Raw genomic sequence first — 19,145 nt, forward strand, 5'->3', positions numbered from 1 at the left:
TGTCCCTCTCTCAGCAGCCACAGACCTGACGGTGGGGAAGATCTACGCTGCCATGATGATCATGGAGTATTACAGACAGAGCAAGGCCAAGAAGCTCCAGGCCCTCCGCGAGGAGCAGGTACCCACTAGACCCAGACCCACCCCAGTGACCTCCAAAAACCCCACCCCAGACCCAACTCTTCCTGCCCCCTTAGATCCTCTTTCCAACCCTCTCCAGCTCTCCATAGCCTCTCTTGCCTCTCTTGCCTCCAGACACCCATGCTCACACACCCCAGTGAACCCCAAATCATCCAACCCCCTCAGCTCCCCTTCCTTTAGCCCCTCAACTCTTCCTCCCCCTTTACCCACCATCCAGAACCCCCCTGGCTGCCATTCTTGGTCCTTCAAACCCCAGCACCCCCTTTCTAGTTCCTGCCCCCTTAGCTCCCCTTTCCAGACTTCCTTGATCCGTCAACCCCCTGGCCCTTTATTTCCCCCTTGGCCCCCCCTGCTCGTCCTCCCACCTCCACCTCCCCCGCCTTGGGACCCTCCTGATGAGCGCTGCCTGGTCCTGGGTTTCCCCTATAGCATGCTAACTCCAGCTACCTCTCTCTCTCTCTACTCCGGCACCAGGCTGTTTCTGCCTGTTTCCCAGTTAGCATGATGGACGGCTATCGTAGGCTGACACCCGGCCTGGCTCTTCTACTCGCTATCTCTCTACCTTTACTCTACCTTTACTTTACCCCCCTCCTACCCACCACTTGTATATTTACTTAAAGGAGCAATCTGCAGTTCAAACAATAAAACAAAAATTGCAGATTGCCCCTTTAAGGCCTTCTTTGGACTCCACCCCTTTTTAAGCATGGGGTGGATAAAGGGTGTAGTGGTGAGGAGAAAGGGGGTGATGTTTTAAACTGTCAAATTGCAATTGTTTTGTTTTGAAATTGATATGAATAATAATGATACAACATGGCCAATGTACGTATGCACTCCTCTTGTCTATGAATGCTGTGTAAATACACTACCTCTTAATGTAATGTGCACTATTTCTCTAAGACCATTTCTGCATTTACTGGGATACCCCATTGCTCCTATAGCTCCAATGCTCCAATCCACAGTTTCAATCTGTTTTTATCTTCCTTTGGAGGCTGGAGTTAAAGTAATGGTTCATCCAAAAATCTAAGTTTCTTAGATGTTTTCTTGGATGTTTTAAGAAAGATAATTGGCACCCATCTTATTCTATCCAAGTTCAAATCTATGAGATGGGGATAAGGATCTTTGGGTATTCAGTAGGGGTGCTATTCAGACATGAGATAAGTTGACTTAACATGGACTTAAGTAAAAAATGTTGACTTAAATCCATGTTTTATTGACATAAATCCATGTTAAGTCTACTTATCTCAAGTCTGAATCGGGCCCTAGGTGAATGGAGTGTACGGTATTTTAGACCCCTGTCTATGAGTTGGTATGATCCTCCTGAATGCTGTCATCTCATTGGTTGCACTGACTGTCCAGTTCCATACAGGCTCCTCCTTCTCAACATCACCAGCTGGCCTGTGGTGCACAACGGCAACTATGTCTGTCTGTCTATTCCTCCTTACCTTCTTCCCTCTTTCATTTCTCTGTTGTACTCTTCCCATCCTTAATTCCTTCCTTTCTTTAGGTCCATCACTCCTTCATGTACCTTCCCTTCATCCCCCGTTCAATCTGTCCCTCCTACTTTCTTAAACTCAGTCCTTCCTCCCTCCTTCACACAACTGTTACACTACCTTTCATTATGTCTTTATCTATTCTCCAATTAATATAGTTTATTATTTATATATATATATATATATAGTCTTTCCTATTGTCTTTTCTTAGCACTGTTTTACTGCCTGTCTTTTCACTGTTGTAATCTGTCTTTCTACCACTGTTTACCATGTCTCTCTGTGCCTGCCCCAGGTCTGTACCTTTCTATACATTTTGTTACGTATCACACTCTATCTATGTCACTCCTCTATCACTCTTTTGCATATTCCATCCTTCTCCCTCCGTCTTTCTCTCCCTGTCTATCTGTCTGTCCATCCATCCCCTCGTCCCTCTGACTCAATTTGTTCTTCTAGGAGGGGGGGCGGGACCTTGACTTCTCAAACCCTCCCTGATTGGTCAATCCAGGTTGATTGTCACCAAGCCTGTCTAACCAGAACCCTTCTCTCCTCTGTGTGTGCTCCTGTCTGTGTATTCCGTCATCTCTGGTTGGTTGTTTGGATGTTGAGCTGAGGTTCCTGATGTAACCATTGGACACTCATGTAACAAAACCGTCTCAGTGAATCTTCAGTGGTATTCATGAACGTGCTCTTTGGGGAAAATCCTAACTTCCACTTTCGGTCGAATTCTCACTTACATATGCATTGATGTCAATGGGGAAACTAAGTTCAAATTCAAGTTAGGATTTTGCCCCTAAGGTTGTGTCTCAAATGGCACCCTATTCCCTACATAGTGCACTACTTTTGTACCTCATCCTCCATATTCCATTTCACTTGTTAGTATATTAAATTTTCCCGTAAGAACTCCCTGTTAGCGAGCACGCTCCAACCCAGGTTCACTCCCATTCATTTAGCCGTTAGCATTTTAGCTTTTGGTCCGGATGGACATGACTGGATCTGTAGTCATGTCGCCAACAACACCACCACAGACCAGCCAATGGCAGACCTCCCTGGTCCCTCCACACTCCATATATGGGCAAAACAAAGAGGACTTCTGAGGAGCTGTTTTGACGCAGGAAGTAGAAGTTTCCCCCAGAGCCATATACAGTGCCTTCAGAAAGTATTCATACCCCTTGACTTATTCCACATTTTGTTGTGTTACAGCCTGAATTCTAAATTGATTAAATATATATTTTTTCTACCCCATAATGACAAAGTGAAAACATGTTTTTAGAAATTTTTCCAAATGTATTAAAAATGTAATATAGAAATATCTAATTTACATAAGTATTTACACCCCTGAGTCAATAAATGGTAGAATCACCTTTGGCAGCGATTACATCTGTGAGTCTTTCTGGTAAGTCTCTAAGAGCTTTGCACACCTGGATTGTACAATATTTATTCTTGAAAAAATTATTCAAGCTCTGTCAAGTTGGTTGTTGATCATTGCTAGACAGCCATTCTCAAGTCTTGCCAAAGATTTTCAAGCCGATTTAAGCCAAAAACTGTAACTAGGCCACTTAGGAACATTTAATGTAATCTTGGTAAGAAACTCCATTGTATATTTGGCCTTGTGTTTTAGGTTATTGTCCTGCTGAAAGGTGGATTTGTCTCTCATTATCTGTTGGAAAGCAGATAATGGCCAGGTTTTCCTCTAGGATTTTGCCTGTGCTTAGCTCTATTCCGTGTCTTTTTATCCTAAAAAACTCCCTAGCCTTGCTTATGACAAGCATACCCATAACATGATGCAGCCACCACCGTGCTTGAAAATATGAAGAGTGGTACTCAGTGATGTGTTGTGTTGGATTTGCCCCAAACGTAACACTTTGTATTCAGGACATAAAGTTAATTTCCTTGCCACATTTTTTGCAGTTTTACTTTAGCGCCTTATTGCAAACAGGATGCATATTTTTGAATATTTCTTATTCTGTACAGGCTTCCTTCTTTTCACTCTGTCAATTAGGTTAGTATTCTGGAGTAACTACAATGTTGTTGATTCATCCTCAGTTTTCTCCTATCACAGCCATTAAACTCTGTAACTGTTTTAAAGTCACCATTGGCCTCATGGTGAAATGCCTGAGCGGTGTCTTTCCTCTCTGGCAACTGAGTTAGGAAGGACGCCTGTATCTTTGTAGTGACTGTGTGTATTGATACACCCTCCAAAGTGTAATTAATAACTTCACCATGCTCAAAGGGATACATTTTTACCCATCTACCAATAGGTGCCCTTCTTTGCGAGGCATTGGAAAACCGCCCTGGTCTTTGTGGTTGAATCTGTGTTGAAATTCATTGCTCGACTGAGGGGCCTTACAGATAATTGTATGTTTGGGGTACAGAGATGAGGTAGTCATTCATAAATCATGTTAAACACTATTATTGCACACAGAGTGAGTCCATGCAACTTATTATGTGACTTGTTAATCACATTTTTACTCCTGAACTTATTTAGGTTAGCCATAACAAAGGGGTTGAATACTTATTGACTCAAGATATTCCAGCTTTTCATTTTTAATTAGTAAATGTAAAAAATAAACATAATTCCACTTTGACATTATGGGGTATTGTGTGTAGGCCAGTAAAACAAAATCTCAATTTAATCCATTTTAAATGCAGGCTGCAACACAACAAAATGTGGAAAAAGTCAAGGGGTGTGAATACCTTCTGAAAGCACCGTATGTATATTTCAGGGTTGGGGTCAATTATATTTCAATTGCAGTCAATTCAGGAAGTACAGTGAAATTCCAATTCTCTTCAATGCTTTTCAATGGGTAAAATTTGGAATTGGAACTTTATGAATTGACTGAAATTGAAATGGAATTGACCCCAACCCTGGTTGCCACTAAGCACTGACTGGCACAGGATCAGATCAGGTCTTCATTCTCCTAATGGTGAAGGTTATCAGATGGTTATGGTAATCTGATCCTAGATCTATGGTTAAAGCATGGGTGGGCAATTCTAGCCCTGGAGGGCCAAAGTATTTGTTTCAGTCAAATAATCAGCGAGTCCTCAATTTAGACACCAATTAATGAATAACCAACTAGAAAGCGTAATTTTTCAAGAAAGATTTTGTGACTTGCTTCAGCTGTCCAGAAGTATTTTATGTTCGTAGAAGAAGTTTAAATTGTTAGAGGCTAGTGTTGAAAAACTGAAGCTAGTGTAGTGGTGACTATTATATATACTTAGTGTTGGGCTGGAACAAAAGCCTGCACCTCCTCCCTTCTTCAGAGCTTCAATTTCCCACTCTAGGCAACTTCTAACCTCTAATCCATTACTTTACCCAATTGTGCCACCTGGTGGGAGCATGCTGCGGTGCATCCTCTCCTTTCCTCTGCGTGTGTGTGTGATGTGTTGGTATACACACCTACACACAGATGTAGGTATGTGTGTGTGTGTGTGTGTGTCCCTGCCTGAGTGTGTCTGATGCCAGCCCGAGGCCATGTTGTATCTCACACAGAACCGAACACCGTTAATGTTTCAGCGCATGGAGCCGCCCTCCCCCGGGGCAGGCGAAGGGGGAGGAGGGGGAGGCCCCGACGGGACGGGAGGAGGGATGCCAGGGGTCAACGGCCTCCCCGCCACAGAGCACGACCCCAACAGCATGTGAGTAGAACCGTACACTCTCTTTCTCTCTATCTCTGTCACACACACACACACACACAGCATGACCCCAACAACGTGAGTAGAAGTGATGGGTTATACATACACACACAAATACATACATAAGCATGCCAACACTCACAGTATACATACTATAGATCACATGAGGCTGCTGAGGGGAGGACAGCTCATGTGTTTGATGTATTTGACACCATTCAACTGATTCCGCTCCAGCCATTACCACGAGCCCGTTCTCTCCAATTAAGGTGCCACTAACCTCCTGTGCTGTAGATACATACACACACATATGCATACATACAGTAGAATACAGATACAGATGCTGGTTTGAATACCGGAGCCGACAAGGTGAAAAACGTGAGCAAGGCACTTAACCCTAATTGCTCCAGGGGCGCTGTACAATGGCGACCCTGGCCCTGACCCCACTCCCTGAGTTGGGATATGCAAAACAAAAACATTTGTATTACACACTTGTGTGTAACAGGACAAATATAAGCACCCCAAAAAGTATTATTACATGCACACAACCTGCACATACAAACACTTTGTACACGTTTCTCACTGGGTCTGTTTCTTCTGTTTCTACACTGTTTGGACTTTTTAGCTGCTGCATTCCCCAATGACTCTCTCTGTCCTCCTCCTTCTCTGTGTGTCTCTCTGTCCTCCTCCTCCTTCTCTGTGTGTCTCTCTGTCCTCCTCCTCCTTCTCTGTGTCTCTCTCTGTCCTCCCCCTCCTTCTCTGTGTCTCTCTCTGTCCTCCCCCTCCTTCTCTGTGTGTCTCTCTGTCCTCCCCCTCCTTCTCTGTGTCTCTCTCTGTCCTCCTCCTCCTTCTCTGTGTGTCTCTCTGTCCTCCTCCTCCTTCTCTGTGTGTCTCTCTGTCCTCCTCCTCCTTCTCTGTGTGTCTCTCTGTCCTCCTCCTCCTTCTCTGTATGTCTCTCTGTCCTCCTCCTCCTTCTCTGTGTGTCTCTCTGTCCTCCTCCTCCTTCTCTGTGTGTCTCTCTGTCCTCCCCCTCCTTCTCTGTGTGTCTCTCTGTCCTCCCCCTCCTTCTCTGTGTGTCTCTCTGTCCTCCTCCTCCTTCTCTGTATGTCTCTCTGTCCTCCTCCTCCTTCTCTGTGTGTCTCTCTGTCCTCCTCCTCCTTCTCTGTGTCTCTCTGTCCTCCCCCTCCTTCTCTGTGTGTCTCTCTGTCCTCCCCCTCCTTCTCTGTGTGCATGTGTGTGTGTGTGCGTGCGTGCCTGTGTGTGTGTGTGTCTGTGTGTGTGTGTGCCTGTGTGTGCGAGTGCTTGTGTGTGTGTGTGTATGTGTGTGCCTGTGTGCGTGTGTGTGTGTCTGTGTGCGTGTGTGTGCCTGTGTGTGCGAGTGCTTGTGTGTGTGTGTGTGTGTGTACCAGACCTCCAGAGGGTGGGATGACAGAGAGCCAGTCGTGGGTGACAGCTAAAGCTCAGGAGATGTTTAACAAGACGGGCAACTGGAGCCCAGAGAGACCCTACCCCGAACATCTCCATGACAACAGACACAACCCCCAGGTAACGCAACACAAACATATAATAAACACATGCAGGTCACCGTGGTAACGCAGTAACCGCACAAACTGAGGCCCAACTGGGATTCTATTGAGGTTTTCTGACTGTACAGTGGCTGTTAGTGTATAGGCCTACAGTTGTTCCATTGTGTCCTATAGGAGTAAATATGATGATGTAATACATGTGTATAGGTATACACTACACTATATGATAACTTACAGTCATGGTATGCAGGATTGGCACATGTTTTAAAGATATCTGTATAGCTTACAGTATATTCCAGTAAATTGTTGACAACACATTCTCCTTTTCTGGAGAATGTCACTCCATTGGTATGGTATATTACATCCTCATTCCTAGCCGGTATAAGGGAATGACAGACTGTCTATACTGCTAATCAACCTGTATTTATGTTGGTGATTCACTGAGAAGGGCTTGATTGGTCAAGAGATGGACAATATTCCATCCCTCTCAGCTGTGCTGCTCTGAGTCAACTTTTGGACTCTTTGAGTTGTCCCGCTCAAGGTCTTCCTCTTCAATCTCTCTCTCTCTCTCCCCCTCTATCTACATCTCACTCCGTGAAGAACTATATTCAACCTCCCACCCCTTACTGCCATACTCTTTCTTTCTGTCCTCTCTCACTCTCTCGCTTCTCTCTCCTTTCTCTCCAACACTCTCATGCCATCTCTTGGCCCATCCTCGCTGCCCCCTGGCTCAAACCAAGTCTTGGGCCTACAGGTGGGTGGTAGATGGGCTCCCCCCACTCTCTCTACCTGTTGGACTGTGCCAAGCCCACCCTGGTTTCTCATCTCTCTCAGAGTCAAAGTAGTGAAGAACCATAGATATGCATGTATTCTGTGTTTTGTTATACTGTGTAAGAACATAGATATACAGTGCATTCGGAAAGTATTCAGATCCCTTGACTTTTTCTACATTTTGTTAAGTTACAGCCTTATTCTAAAATGGATTAAATTGTTTTTTCCCCTCATCAATCTACACACAATACCCCATAATGACAAAGCAAAAACAGGTTTTTAGACATTTTTGTAAATTTATTAAAAAATAAAAAATGGAAATATCACATTTATATAAGCATTCTGATCCTTTACTCAGTACTTTGTTGAAGCACCTTTGGCAGCGATTACAGCCTCGAGTTTTCTTGGGTATGATGCTACAAGCTTGACACACTCCTATTTGGGGAGTTTCTCCCATTCTTGTCTGCAGATCCTCTCAAGCTCTGTCAGGTTGGATGGGGACCATCACTGCACAGCTATTTTCAGGTCTCAAGAGATGTTCGATCGGGTTCAAGTCCGGGCTCTGGATGGGCCACTCAAGGACATTCAGAGACTTGTCCCGAAGCCACTCCTGCGTTGTCTTGGCTGTGTTCTTAGGGTCATTGTCCTGTTGTCCAAAAATGTATGCACGCACGACTGTAAGTCGCTTTGGATAAAAGCGTCTGCTAAATGGCATATTATTATTATTATTGTTGGAAGGTGAACCTTCCCCCAGTCTGAGGTCCTGAGCACTCTGGAGCAGGTTTTCATCAAGGATCTCTCTGTACTTTGCTCTGTTCATCTTTCCCTCAATCCTAGTTTCCCAGTCCCTGATGCTGAAAAACCTCCCCACAGCATGATGCTGCCACCACCATGCTTCACCGTAGGGATGGTGCCAGGTTTCCTCCAGATTTGATGCTTGACATTCAGGCCAAAAAGTTACATCTTGGTTTCATCAGACCAGAGAATCTTGTTTCTCATGGTCTGAGTCCTTTAGGTGCCTTTTGGTAAACTCCAGGTGGGCTGTCATGTGCCTTTTACTGAGGAGTGGCTTCTATCTGGCTACTCTACCATAAAGGCCTGATTGGTGAAGTGCTGCAGAGATGGTTGTCCTTCTGGAAAGTTCTCCCATCTCCACAGAGGAACTCTGGAGCTCTGTCAGAGTGAACATCGGGTTATTGGTCACCTCCCTGACCAAGGCCCTTCTCCCCCGATTGCTCAGTTTGGCCGGGCGGCCAGCTCTAGGAAGAGTCTTGGTGGTTCCAAACTTCTTCCATTTAATAATGATGGAGGCCACTGTGTTCTTGGGGACCTTCAATGCTGCAGACATTTTTTGGTACCCTTCCACAGATCTGTGCCTCGACACAATCTCTGAGCTCTACGGACAATTCCTTTGACCTCATGGCTTGGTTTTTGCTCTGACATGCACTGTCAACTGTAGGACCTTATATAGACAGGTGTGTGTCTTTCCAAATCATGTCCAATCAATTGAATTTACCACAGGTGGACTCCAATCAAGTTGTAGAAACATTTCAAGGATGATCAATGGAAACAGGATGCACCTGAACAAAATGTTGAGTCTCGCAGGGGTCTAAATATTTATGTAAAGAAGGTATTTATTTATTTATTTTTTAACAAAATTTGCTAAAATTGATCAAAACCTGTTTTTGCTTTGTCATTATGGGGTATTGTGTGTCGATTGATGTGGACATGTTTTTTAAAATACATTTTAGAATAAGGCTGTAACGTAACAAAATGTGTAAAAAGTTAAAGGGTCTGAATACTTTCCGAATGCACTGTACATGAACGCTGTTACAGTATCTATGGCTCTGTGGGAAAATGTCTACATACTGCACACTGCTGCCCATTTTAGGACTAGATAAACAGACATACAATGGAGATGCTTCCTTATTTTATAGCTACTTCACAGCCAAGTTGGCAAGTGGAGACAAGACAATATACCTATTGAATAAGAACTACATAACTAACTATAGAATAGTTAAAAAAAACATAGAATTATAGAATCACTTACGATTCACTCATTTTAATACTATCAGAAGGACCCTCGCTCTGAGTCTCCTGCCCCTAGCCGGCAGTGGTCACGCACCCTCTGGTCTCTGTTTTGCAGACGGTAGAGATGAGAGAGATGGGGCGGGACGGGTACTCGGACACTGAGCCCTGTCACCCAATGGCAATGGACAGGCATGGTCGGACCATCTCCATGCCCCGCCTCTCAGATGACAACCAAGTGAGCACCTTCATCCCCATCCTCCTCCTCATCATCATCATCATAAACCCTCCATTCCTCCTCATCCCTCCACTCTTTCCCCTCCGTCCTCCCTCTTTCCCTCGCTCTGACGATCCACTCTGACCCATATTTGTTTGTTTGTTTATTTTTGTTTATTTGTATCCCATTAGCTTTTGTGGAGGCAGCAGCTATTCTTCCTGGGGTCCACAAAATACACAAAATATGACAAGTAACAAAACACTGATACACTGATAGACAAGGACAGCCAAACAAATTTTAATTACAACGATATACAAACAATTCAACTAGAAAAATACAAGTAATAAAACAACAAATAATAATGTGTGCGTTAAAGTGTGTCTGTGTGTGAGTGTGTTTGTTTGTGTGTGTGTGTGTGTGTGTGTGTGGCAAGCCACTGTTTGTTAAGACTACTACGGGTAAAGTGATACATCTTAGAAACATTTTGGAGTGATGTATCACTTTAAAAGCAGTTTCCTTACACTCTTAACAGGGTGGTGATAACAGTGTGGTGCATGCTAATGCTAACTTAAAGAGTGAAATATTAGCATGGAGATATGCTAATGCTAACTTATATAGTGAAATATTAGCATGTCGATATGCTAATGCTAACTTAAAGATGGATTCCACAGTAGGGGGAAACAGCCCCACTGGCTGCCCCATCACCGTTGTTATTGTTTTTGTTGCCGAGCTGAGGAGTGTCGTGCAGCGAAAATTCCAGTACATATTGCGCTCTTCTATCGCGCGTGCAATGATGTCCGAGGGGAAAAAACAGTATTCGTTGTTTGCAGTAACTTCTTTGTTGTTGTAATATTGCAAACGGATGTGGCTGTTTCACCATTAAGGATTCCAGCTTTAAAGCAGCCAGGTCACTCAAGATTCATTTTGAAATTAGACGTCCATCCATGTCCCAAGGACGTTGGGAGATGCCTTCAAAACCTGCCACTAGGGCAACAGTGAGCACTGTTACCAACAAGTACAGTTGAAGTCGGAAGTTTACATACACCTTAGCCAAATACATTTAAACTCAGTTTTTCACAATTCCTGACATTTAATCCTAGTAAAAATTCACTGTCTTAGGTCAGTTAGGATCACCACTTTGTTTTAAGAATGTGAATAATAGTAGAGAGAATGATTTATTTCAGCTTTTATTTCTTTCATCACATTCCCAGTGGGTCAGAAGTTTACATACACTCAGTTAGTATTTGGTAGCATTGCCTTTAAATTGTTTAACTTGGGTCAAACGTTTTGGGTAGCCTTCCTAAAGCTTCCCACAATAAGTTGGGTGAATTTTGGCCCATTCCTCCTGACAGAGCTGGTGTAACTGAGTCAGGTTTGTAGGCCTCCTTGCTCGCACACGCTTTTTCAGTTCTGCCCACAAATGTTCTATAGGATTGAGGTCAGGGCTTTGTGATGGCCACTACAATACCTTGACTTTGTTGTCCTTAAGCCATTTTGCCACAACTTTGGAAGTATGCTTGGGATCATTGTCCATTTGGAAGACCCATTTGCGACCAAGCTTTAACTTCCTGACTGATGTCTTGAGATGTTGCTTCAATATATCCACATAATTTTCCTTCCTCATGATGCCATCTATTTTGTGAAGTGCACCAGTCCCTCTTGCAGCAAAGCACCCCCACAGCATGATGCTGCCACCCCTGTGCTTCACGGTTGGGATGGTGTTCTTCGGCTTGCAAGCTATCCACCTTTTCCTCCAAACATAACGATGGTCATTATGGCCAAACAGTTCTATTTTTGTTTAATCAGACAAGAGGACATTTCTCCAAAAAGTACGATCTTTGTCCCTATGTGCAGTTGCAAACCATAGTCTGGCTTTTTTATGGCGGTTTTGGAGCAGTGGCTTCTTCCTTCCTCCTTTCAGGTTATGTCGATATAGGACTCGTTTTACTGTGGATATAGATACTTTTGTACCTGTTTCCTCCAGCATCTTCACAAGGTCCTTTCCTATTGTTCTGGGATTGATTTGCACTTTTCGCACCAAAGTACGTTCATCTCTAGGAGACAGAACGCGTCTCCTTCCTGAGCGGTATGACGGCTGCGTGGTCCCATGGTGTTTATACTTGCGTGCTATTTTTTGTACTGCGTGGTACCTTCAGGCGTTTGGAAATTGCTCCCAAGGTGTATGTAAACTTCTGACTTCAACTGTAGGCTTGGGTGTTGTGGACGGGGATGACGGATGGGTCAGAAGGTCACATATTCAATCCCAGTGCTAGATACAATTTTTTAAATGTTGAATCCTATCCCAAACCTTAAACCTTAACTTAACCATTCAAAATGAATGCCTAAATTTTACCAGCCGCAAGGTGCCTTAGCAGGAGGCTCAACCAATCAACCGTGTCAAAAACAATTTAGAAATTTGATGTTTGGAGCAACTTCGAAATTTGATGTTTGGAGAAACGTGGATAAACGTCAGAATCCGAAATCAAATTGGTCAAACCGTGAGATCTTGTTGCTTTAAAGAGTGAAATATCAGTATGGAGATGTGCTAATGCTAACTTTAAAGAGTGAAATATTAGCATGGAGATATGCTAATGCTAACTTTAAAGATTGAAATATTAGCATGGAGATATGCTAATGCTAACTTTAAAGAGTGAAATATTAGCATGGAGATATGCTAATGATAACTTTAAAGAGTGAAATATTAGCATGGAGATATGCTAATGCTAACTTTAAGAGTGAAATATTAGCATGGAAATATTGGGTCACAGAGCAGTCTGGATAGGTCTTTCATCCACAAAGCACTTACGTACCTAGCCCTCCTTTCTCACATCCTCCCTTCTCCCCTCCCCTCCTCCCTCCTTCCTTCCCTCCCCTGGTGTGCTCCCCATCCCCACTACAGCAATCCTATCCATGCTCATTACCATAGTAGCCTTGGTGTGTCTGTCTGCTGTCTGCTGTAGCCAGAGGTCTTGGTTTGTTGGCAGAGGGTGTGAACTGAGAAGGACAATACAGGTGGTACCTATTTTACCTCAAACATCTGCGTACTTCAATAAATGTTTTAGCCAAAATGTCCCGCAATCCCGAGGACAGAATCATGTAGCACAAACGACCACACACACACACACACACACACACCCACATGGAACTGTGTTCACAGTACAATAAAGCATCTGGCTGCAGTCATTGACATACACACACACACACACTGGCATGCACACACACACACACATACTCAACCACATTGTCATCAAACCATGTACTCTCACTCTGGTCTGGTGTGATCAAGTCTATTGGTTACTGTAAGACTGTAGGAGTGTGTTGTCTGGTGTCATCAAGTCTGTTGGTTACTGTAAGGCTGTAGGAGTGTGTTGTCTGGTGTCATCAAGTCTGTTGGTTACTGTAAGGCTGTAGGAGTGTGTTGTCTGGTGTCATCAAGTCTGTTGGTTACTGTAAGGCTGTAGGAGTGTGTTGTCTGGTGTCATCAAGTCTGTTGGTTACTGTAAGGCTGTAGGAGTGTGTTGTCTGGTGTCATCAAGTCTGTTGGTTACTGTAAGGCTGTAGGAGTGTGTTGTCTGGTGTCATCAAGTCTGTTGGTTACTGCAAGGCTGTAGGAGTGTGTTGTCTGGTGTCATCAAGTCTGTTGGTTACTGTAAGGCTGTAGGAGTGTGTTGTCTGGTGTCATCAAGTCTGTTGGTTACTGTAAGGCTGTAGGAGTGTGTTGTCTGGTGTCATCAAGTCTGTTGGTTACTGCAAGGCTGTAGGAGTGTGTTGTCTGGTGTCATCAAGTCTGTTGGTTACTGTAAGACTGTAGGAGTGTGTTGTCTGGTGAATGACTGAGTATATGAGTGTAAGAGAGAAACTTGGATAAGAGGAGTGTGTGTGTGTGTGTGTGTGTGTGTGTGTGTGTGTGTGTGTGTTTGTGTGTGTGTGTGTGTGTGTGTGTTGTCTTGGTAGCATAGAAGCTTAGTACTGTTTAATAATGAAATGTGCTGTGTTATACTGTATCTGAAAAGCTTTAGTGTGGCATCTGTAGTGCGATAGTGTAAGGTCACATCCCAAATGGCACCCTATACCCTTTGTAGTGCATTACTTTTGACCAGATCTCATACTGTAGGGCTCTGGTCAAAGGTAATGCACTTTGTAGGGAGTAGGGTGCCATTTGGAACACAACCTAATAGCCTATAGACTCTAAAGTATGAAACAGCACCTTCTGTGCTCTCCTGACTGACTGTGTCTAACACTGCTCTGCCCTACAGAGTGTACACGCTGCTGCGGTAAGTGTGTGTGTGTGTGTGTGTGTGTGTGTGTGTGTGTGTGTGTGTGTGTGTGTGTCAGTGAGCGACCTTTTTTGTCGTCTCTCTTTTTCTCACTCTCTCTCACCCTCCTCACTTTTGTGTGTGCGCGTTGGCCCTTCATCAATTAACTGGGATCTCTCTCTCTCTTTCTACTCTCTTCTCTTCTTCCTTTTTAACCTCCCTGCCCGCTAATGTCTCATCCTCCCTTCCCTCCATCCCTCATCATGTTCTTTCTCTACCTCCTTCCCAACTTTTTTACCTCCCGTTCTTCTTCCGTTTCCCATCCCTCCCCTTCACCCATCTCTCCCATACCAACCCCATCTCTCTTTCTATACCCATCCCTTTCCTCCTCCCCACTCATCCTTTTCCCCCCTTCCTCTCTCCATCTCTCTCTCTCCCTGGGTCTTGGTGGCTATGCTGTGCCCAATGGCTCTGTCCTCCGGTGCTGTTTGTTTTTGTCTCTCTCTTCCTCTCCTCTCCCTTCCTCTCCTCTCCCTTCCTCTCCTCTCCCTTCCTCTCATCTCCCTACTTCTCCTCTCCCTTCCTATCCTCTCCTCTCCCTTCCTCTCCTCACCCTTCTTCTCCTCTCCCTTCCTTTCCTTTCCTTTCCTCTCCCTTCCTTTCCTCTCCCTTCCTCTCCTCTCCCTTCTTCTCCTCTCCCTTCCTTTCCTTTCCTTTCCTCTCCCTTCCTTTCCTCTCCCTTCCTCTCCTCTCCCTTCCTCTCCTCTCCCTTCCACTCCTCTCCCTACTTCTCCTCTCCCTTCCTCTCCTCTCCCTTCCTCTCCTCTCCCTACTTCTCCTCTCCCTTCCTCTCCTCTCCCTTCTTCTCCTCTCCCTTCCTTTCCTATCCCTTCCTTTCCTCTCCCTTCCTCTCCTCTCCCTTCTTCTCCTCTCCCTTCCTTTCCTATCCCTTCCTTTCCTCTCTCTTCCTCTCCTCTCCCTTCCTCTCCTCTCCTTTCCCTCCTTTCCTCTCTGTGGCTTCATGACGTCTGTGTGTGTGGCACTCTGCTCCTCTGCTCTCTGTGTGCCTGTCTGACTACAGCGGAGACGACACAGGCCCCGTGGACATAACCACCTCAGTGTATGTACCCCTGTCTCTCCCTCTCTGTCTCTTTCTATCTATCTCTCTATCTATCTTTCGTTCATTTTATTTCTCTCTCTATCACTCTCTCTTTTTTGAATGTACCCCTGTCTCTCCCCCTCTCTCTGTCTCTATCTCTCGCTCTCTGTCTTTCTCTAAATCCACTTCTCTCTTTCTCTCTCTTTTTCTTTCTCTCTCTTTTTCTTTCTCTCTCTCTCTCTCTCTCTCTCTCTCTCTCTCTCTCTCTCTCTCTCTCTCTCTCTCTCTCTCTCTCTCTCTCTCTCTCTCTCTCTCTCATTCTCTCTCTCTCTCTCTCTCTCTCTCTCTCTCTGTCTCTCTCTCTCTTTCTCTCTTTTTCTTTCTCTCTCGCTCTCTCTCTTTCTCTCTCTCTCACTCTGATCCCTTTGTCCCAGTAATGTTTTGTGCTGCCCCCCCCCCCCCCTCCCCCCTCCTGTCCTGTGTTGCAGTGTTGGTCCACATGGTCTAGAAGGAGAGTCTGCTTGTCTGTCTGTCTGTCTGCGATTGTCTGTCTGCTGTCTTTGTATGTTTGAGTTTGCGATTGCCTCTTGCATTGCCTCTGGGTCAACAGCAAATGTTGAAGCATGATATCACTAGATGGAAATTGTTGACCAATACATAAACATAGCCTTGGCATGTCATGTCAGTCATACCATGCATGGTATACCATATTGGATATTGGACGCTCTTTGGAAGCCAATTGTGTGTGTGTGTGTGAGTGTCTGATTACTGCACATGATATGCCATGCTTCATAGCTAAGCTACATATGGAAGCCAGTCTGAACAACATAATGCAGCTTATGAGCTCAGTGGGTGTGTGTATTTGTGTGTGTGAGTTGAATGGCCAGCTACTTGAGGAGTATGCATGGCTTGTCCATATACTCATTGGGCTTGTCTGGTCTGGTTTCCCCATGACATGACCGAGGGACTTGTAGACCTGAATGATTTGAAGAGGTCTGCTCCTAGGTCTGCCTGCTGATAAAGGTGTTCTCCATGCTTGTAGATACTGTATATGACTGTGGGTGTTGGTATTGAATGCTAGTACGGTCTCTAAAATAAATCCTTCTGGATGCATACACGCTTCTGCATACGTGCTATTGGATGCATGTGAGGCATGGTCTATGCTTGTTCTCTCCCTCTCTCTCTCTCTCTCTCTCTCTCTCTCTCTCTCTCTCTCTCTCTCTCTCTCTCTCTCTCTCTCTCTCTCTCTGCCTGTCGCTCTCTCATAGTAGGGAAGCATGGTATTGTATTTGGATGTGCTTGGGGTTGTGGGTTTAGTGAGGAATGGGTTGATATAGGGATCTTTTGGGATGGTGTACACTCTCACAAAGACATCAGATGCAACACACTGCAAATGCACACACTCCCACACAGACACTCCCACACAGACACTCCCACACAGACAAGTGCATTAACACAAGCAGACACTCTCACACAGACACTCCCACACAGACACTCCCACACAGACACTCCCTCACAGACACTCCCACACAGACACTCCCTCACAGACACTCCCACACAGACACTCCCTCACAGACACTCCCACACAGACAAGTGCATTAACACAAGCAGACACTCTCACACAGACACTCCCACACAGACACTCCCACACAGACACTCCCACACAGACACTCCCTCACAGACACTCCCACACAGACACTCCCTCACAGACACTCCCACACAGACAAGTGCATTAACACAAGCAGACACTCCCACACTACACACTACCACTACTACATATTCCTGTACAGAGGGAGTTTGACTGTTTCTTATTTTCTGCCCATTATCTCTTTCTATCTCCCACTCTCTCTTCTTCTTTCCTCTTTTTCTCTCTACTTATACCTCTCCCTCTCTCTCTCTTTCTCCCTTCCTCTCCCTCTCACTTCTATCTCTTTCCTCCCTTTATACATCTTGCTCCCTCTACTCCCCTTCTCCTCCCCTTCTCCTCCCCTTCACCTCCCCCTCTCCTCCCCTTCTCCTCCCCCTCTCCTCCCCCTCTCCATTCTTCAGACCATAACGGACACCAGCCCCATGCGTCGGTCCACCTCCTCTCTGGTCCACGGGCGTTCTGGCAGGGAGAGGGGGGTGAGGCTGGATGACTACAGCCTGGAGAGGGTGGAAGGGGAGGGGAGGCACGGTGGGGGAGGAGGGGGGCAACGCAGGGACAGGAGGGACAGGAGCCACCGCACCTCTCAGAGGTCCCTGACCAGATACACAGACGCAGACACAGGTGAGAGAGATGAAGAGACGTATGCACGTCGCACACACACACACACAAACACACACACACACACACACACACACACATAGACACACACACACACATACACACACACACACACACTTACAGAGGTCCCTCACCAGATAGACGGACACAGACACAGGTGAGAGAGATGCTAGAGCATTTTGATCAGGTTTCCCATTGCCTTTCTGGTCATAATGAACAATATAAAATGAACAGGGGGGAGCTGATTCTAGATCAGCACTCTTACTCTGAAATGTTTTGTGGATACTGGCCCTGGTTTCCCTTAGATAAATAGTCTTTATCTCAATGGTTTGGAGGATTCTGGATTTCCTGCTTGTTCCCTCCTGAATCTTCCAACTGGGATTTTGGGAAAACCTGGGATGTTTGGGAAATTCTGCAACCATTAAGTTAAAGCTACCAGAAAGGAACGTTTTTGTAAAGTTTGGAAAAACTTTTCAGAGGAGAAAAGTAAAGTTTCAGGAGACGTTAAGTAAAGAAACGTTTGAGAGTAGAAAAGTAAAGTTATATCAGAGGTTTGAGAGTAGAAAGCTAAAGTTTAAGGAGTAGAGTTTCAGAAGAAACTTTATGGCATAAAAAATATGTCCCCCCCCTCCTCTTGCAGGGTTGGGCACAGACCTGAGCACCACCACCCAGTCTGGAGAACTGCCCCCCAAGGAGCGTGAACGCGAACGCGGTCGAGCCAAAGACCGCAGGCACCACCATCATCACCACCACCACGGTGGCTCCATGGAGAAGGAGGGCCGCTACGGGCCAGACAGACACGGGCCAGAGTACAACCACAGACACCCCCACGACCGGGGGGACAGACACTGGTCCCGCTCTCCTAGTGAGGGGCCCGACGGACGGGGCCACAGACAGGTGGGCACCACACAGCAACGGAGGGGAGATGAGACGCACATGCATATACACACAGACACACACTCAAACACACACACCACAGGTATTCCTCTCTATAGTACACCTTTCTCAAGGAAGTGGAAGAAGACCTTCGTCAAGCACCATGGAGAACAGGTGGATTCTAATGGTTCTTAATCCTCATCCCATTGGTGGAAATCGAAAACTAACCAATGGAGAAGCAGCTGCAGCGATCTAACGAATACTCTTTGATTTAGAATTCTGCCTTGTTGGTTAACTACCACTACTTACAGATATCCATTTCTCTTTTTCTGTTATCCTTTTCTTTTCTTTCTTTCTTTGTCACTGTTTCTCTCTCTGTCCATTTTTCTTGATGTGGCTCTCGTGGCTTCTATGTGTGTGTGCTCTTTTGCCTCATTGCCGGTTTGGTTCTTATGGTTTTCAATGTTGCTGTCTTTCCTCTTTTCTTTTCTCTGTATGTCTCTTTATCTCTCTGTCTATCTCTCTGCCTATATCTTTCCCCCTCCTCCTCTCTCTTTATCTCTCTGTCTATCTCTCTACCTATATCTTTCCCCCCTCTTCCTCTCTCTTTATCTCTCTGTCTATCTCTCTACCTATATCTTTCCCCCCTCCTCCTCTCTCTTTATCTCTCTGTCTATCTCTCTACCTATATCTTTCCCCCCTCCTCCTCTCTCTTTATCTCTCTGTCTATCTCTCTACCTATATCTTTCCCCCCTCCTCCTCTCTCTTTATCTCTCTGTCTATCTCTCTACCTATATATTTCCCCCCTCCTCCTCTCTCTTTATCTATGTCTATCTCTCTACCTATAT

The 19,145-nt window shown here is 45.2% G+C and overlaps 1 protein-coding gene across 1 annotated transcript; it reads left to right on the forward strand.

Moving 5' to 3' along the window:
• Positions 1–32: 32 nt before the first annotated feature.
• On the forward strand, positions 33–18,318 carry LOC311126018 (voltage-dependent P/Q-type calcium channel subunit alpha-1A-like; the record flags this gene model as incomplete). The annotated part of the gene is made up of 6 exons (XM_084200051.1): positions 33–118; positions 5,143–5,264; positions 6,668–6,803; positions 9,702–9,821; positions 17,205–17,424; positions 18,062–18,318. Coding segments are annotated over exons 1-6 (921 nt in total), but the record flags the coding sequence as incomplete, so codon positions are not given.
• Between the last annotated feature and the right edge of the window lie 827 nt (positions 18,319–19,145).

The sequence above is a fragment of the Coregonus lavaretus genome, assembly GCF_964263955.1.
Source record: "Coregonus lavaretus genome assembly, contig: HAP1_SCAFFOLD_8758, whole genome shotgun sequence".
NCBI lineage: Eukaryota > Metazoa > Chordata > Actinopteri > Salmoniformes > Salmonidae > Coregonus > Coregonus lavaretus.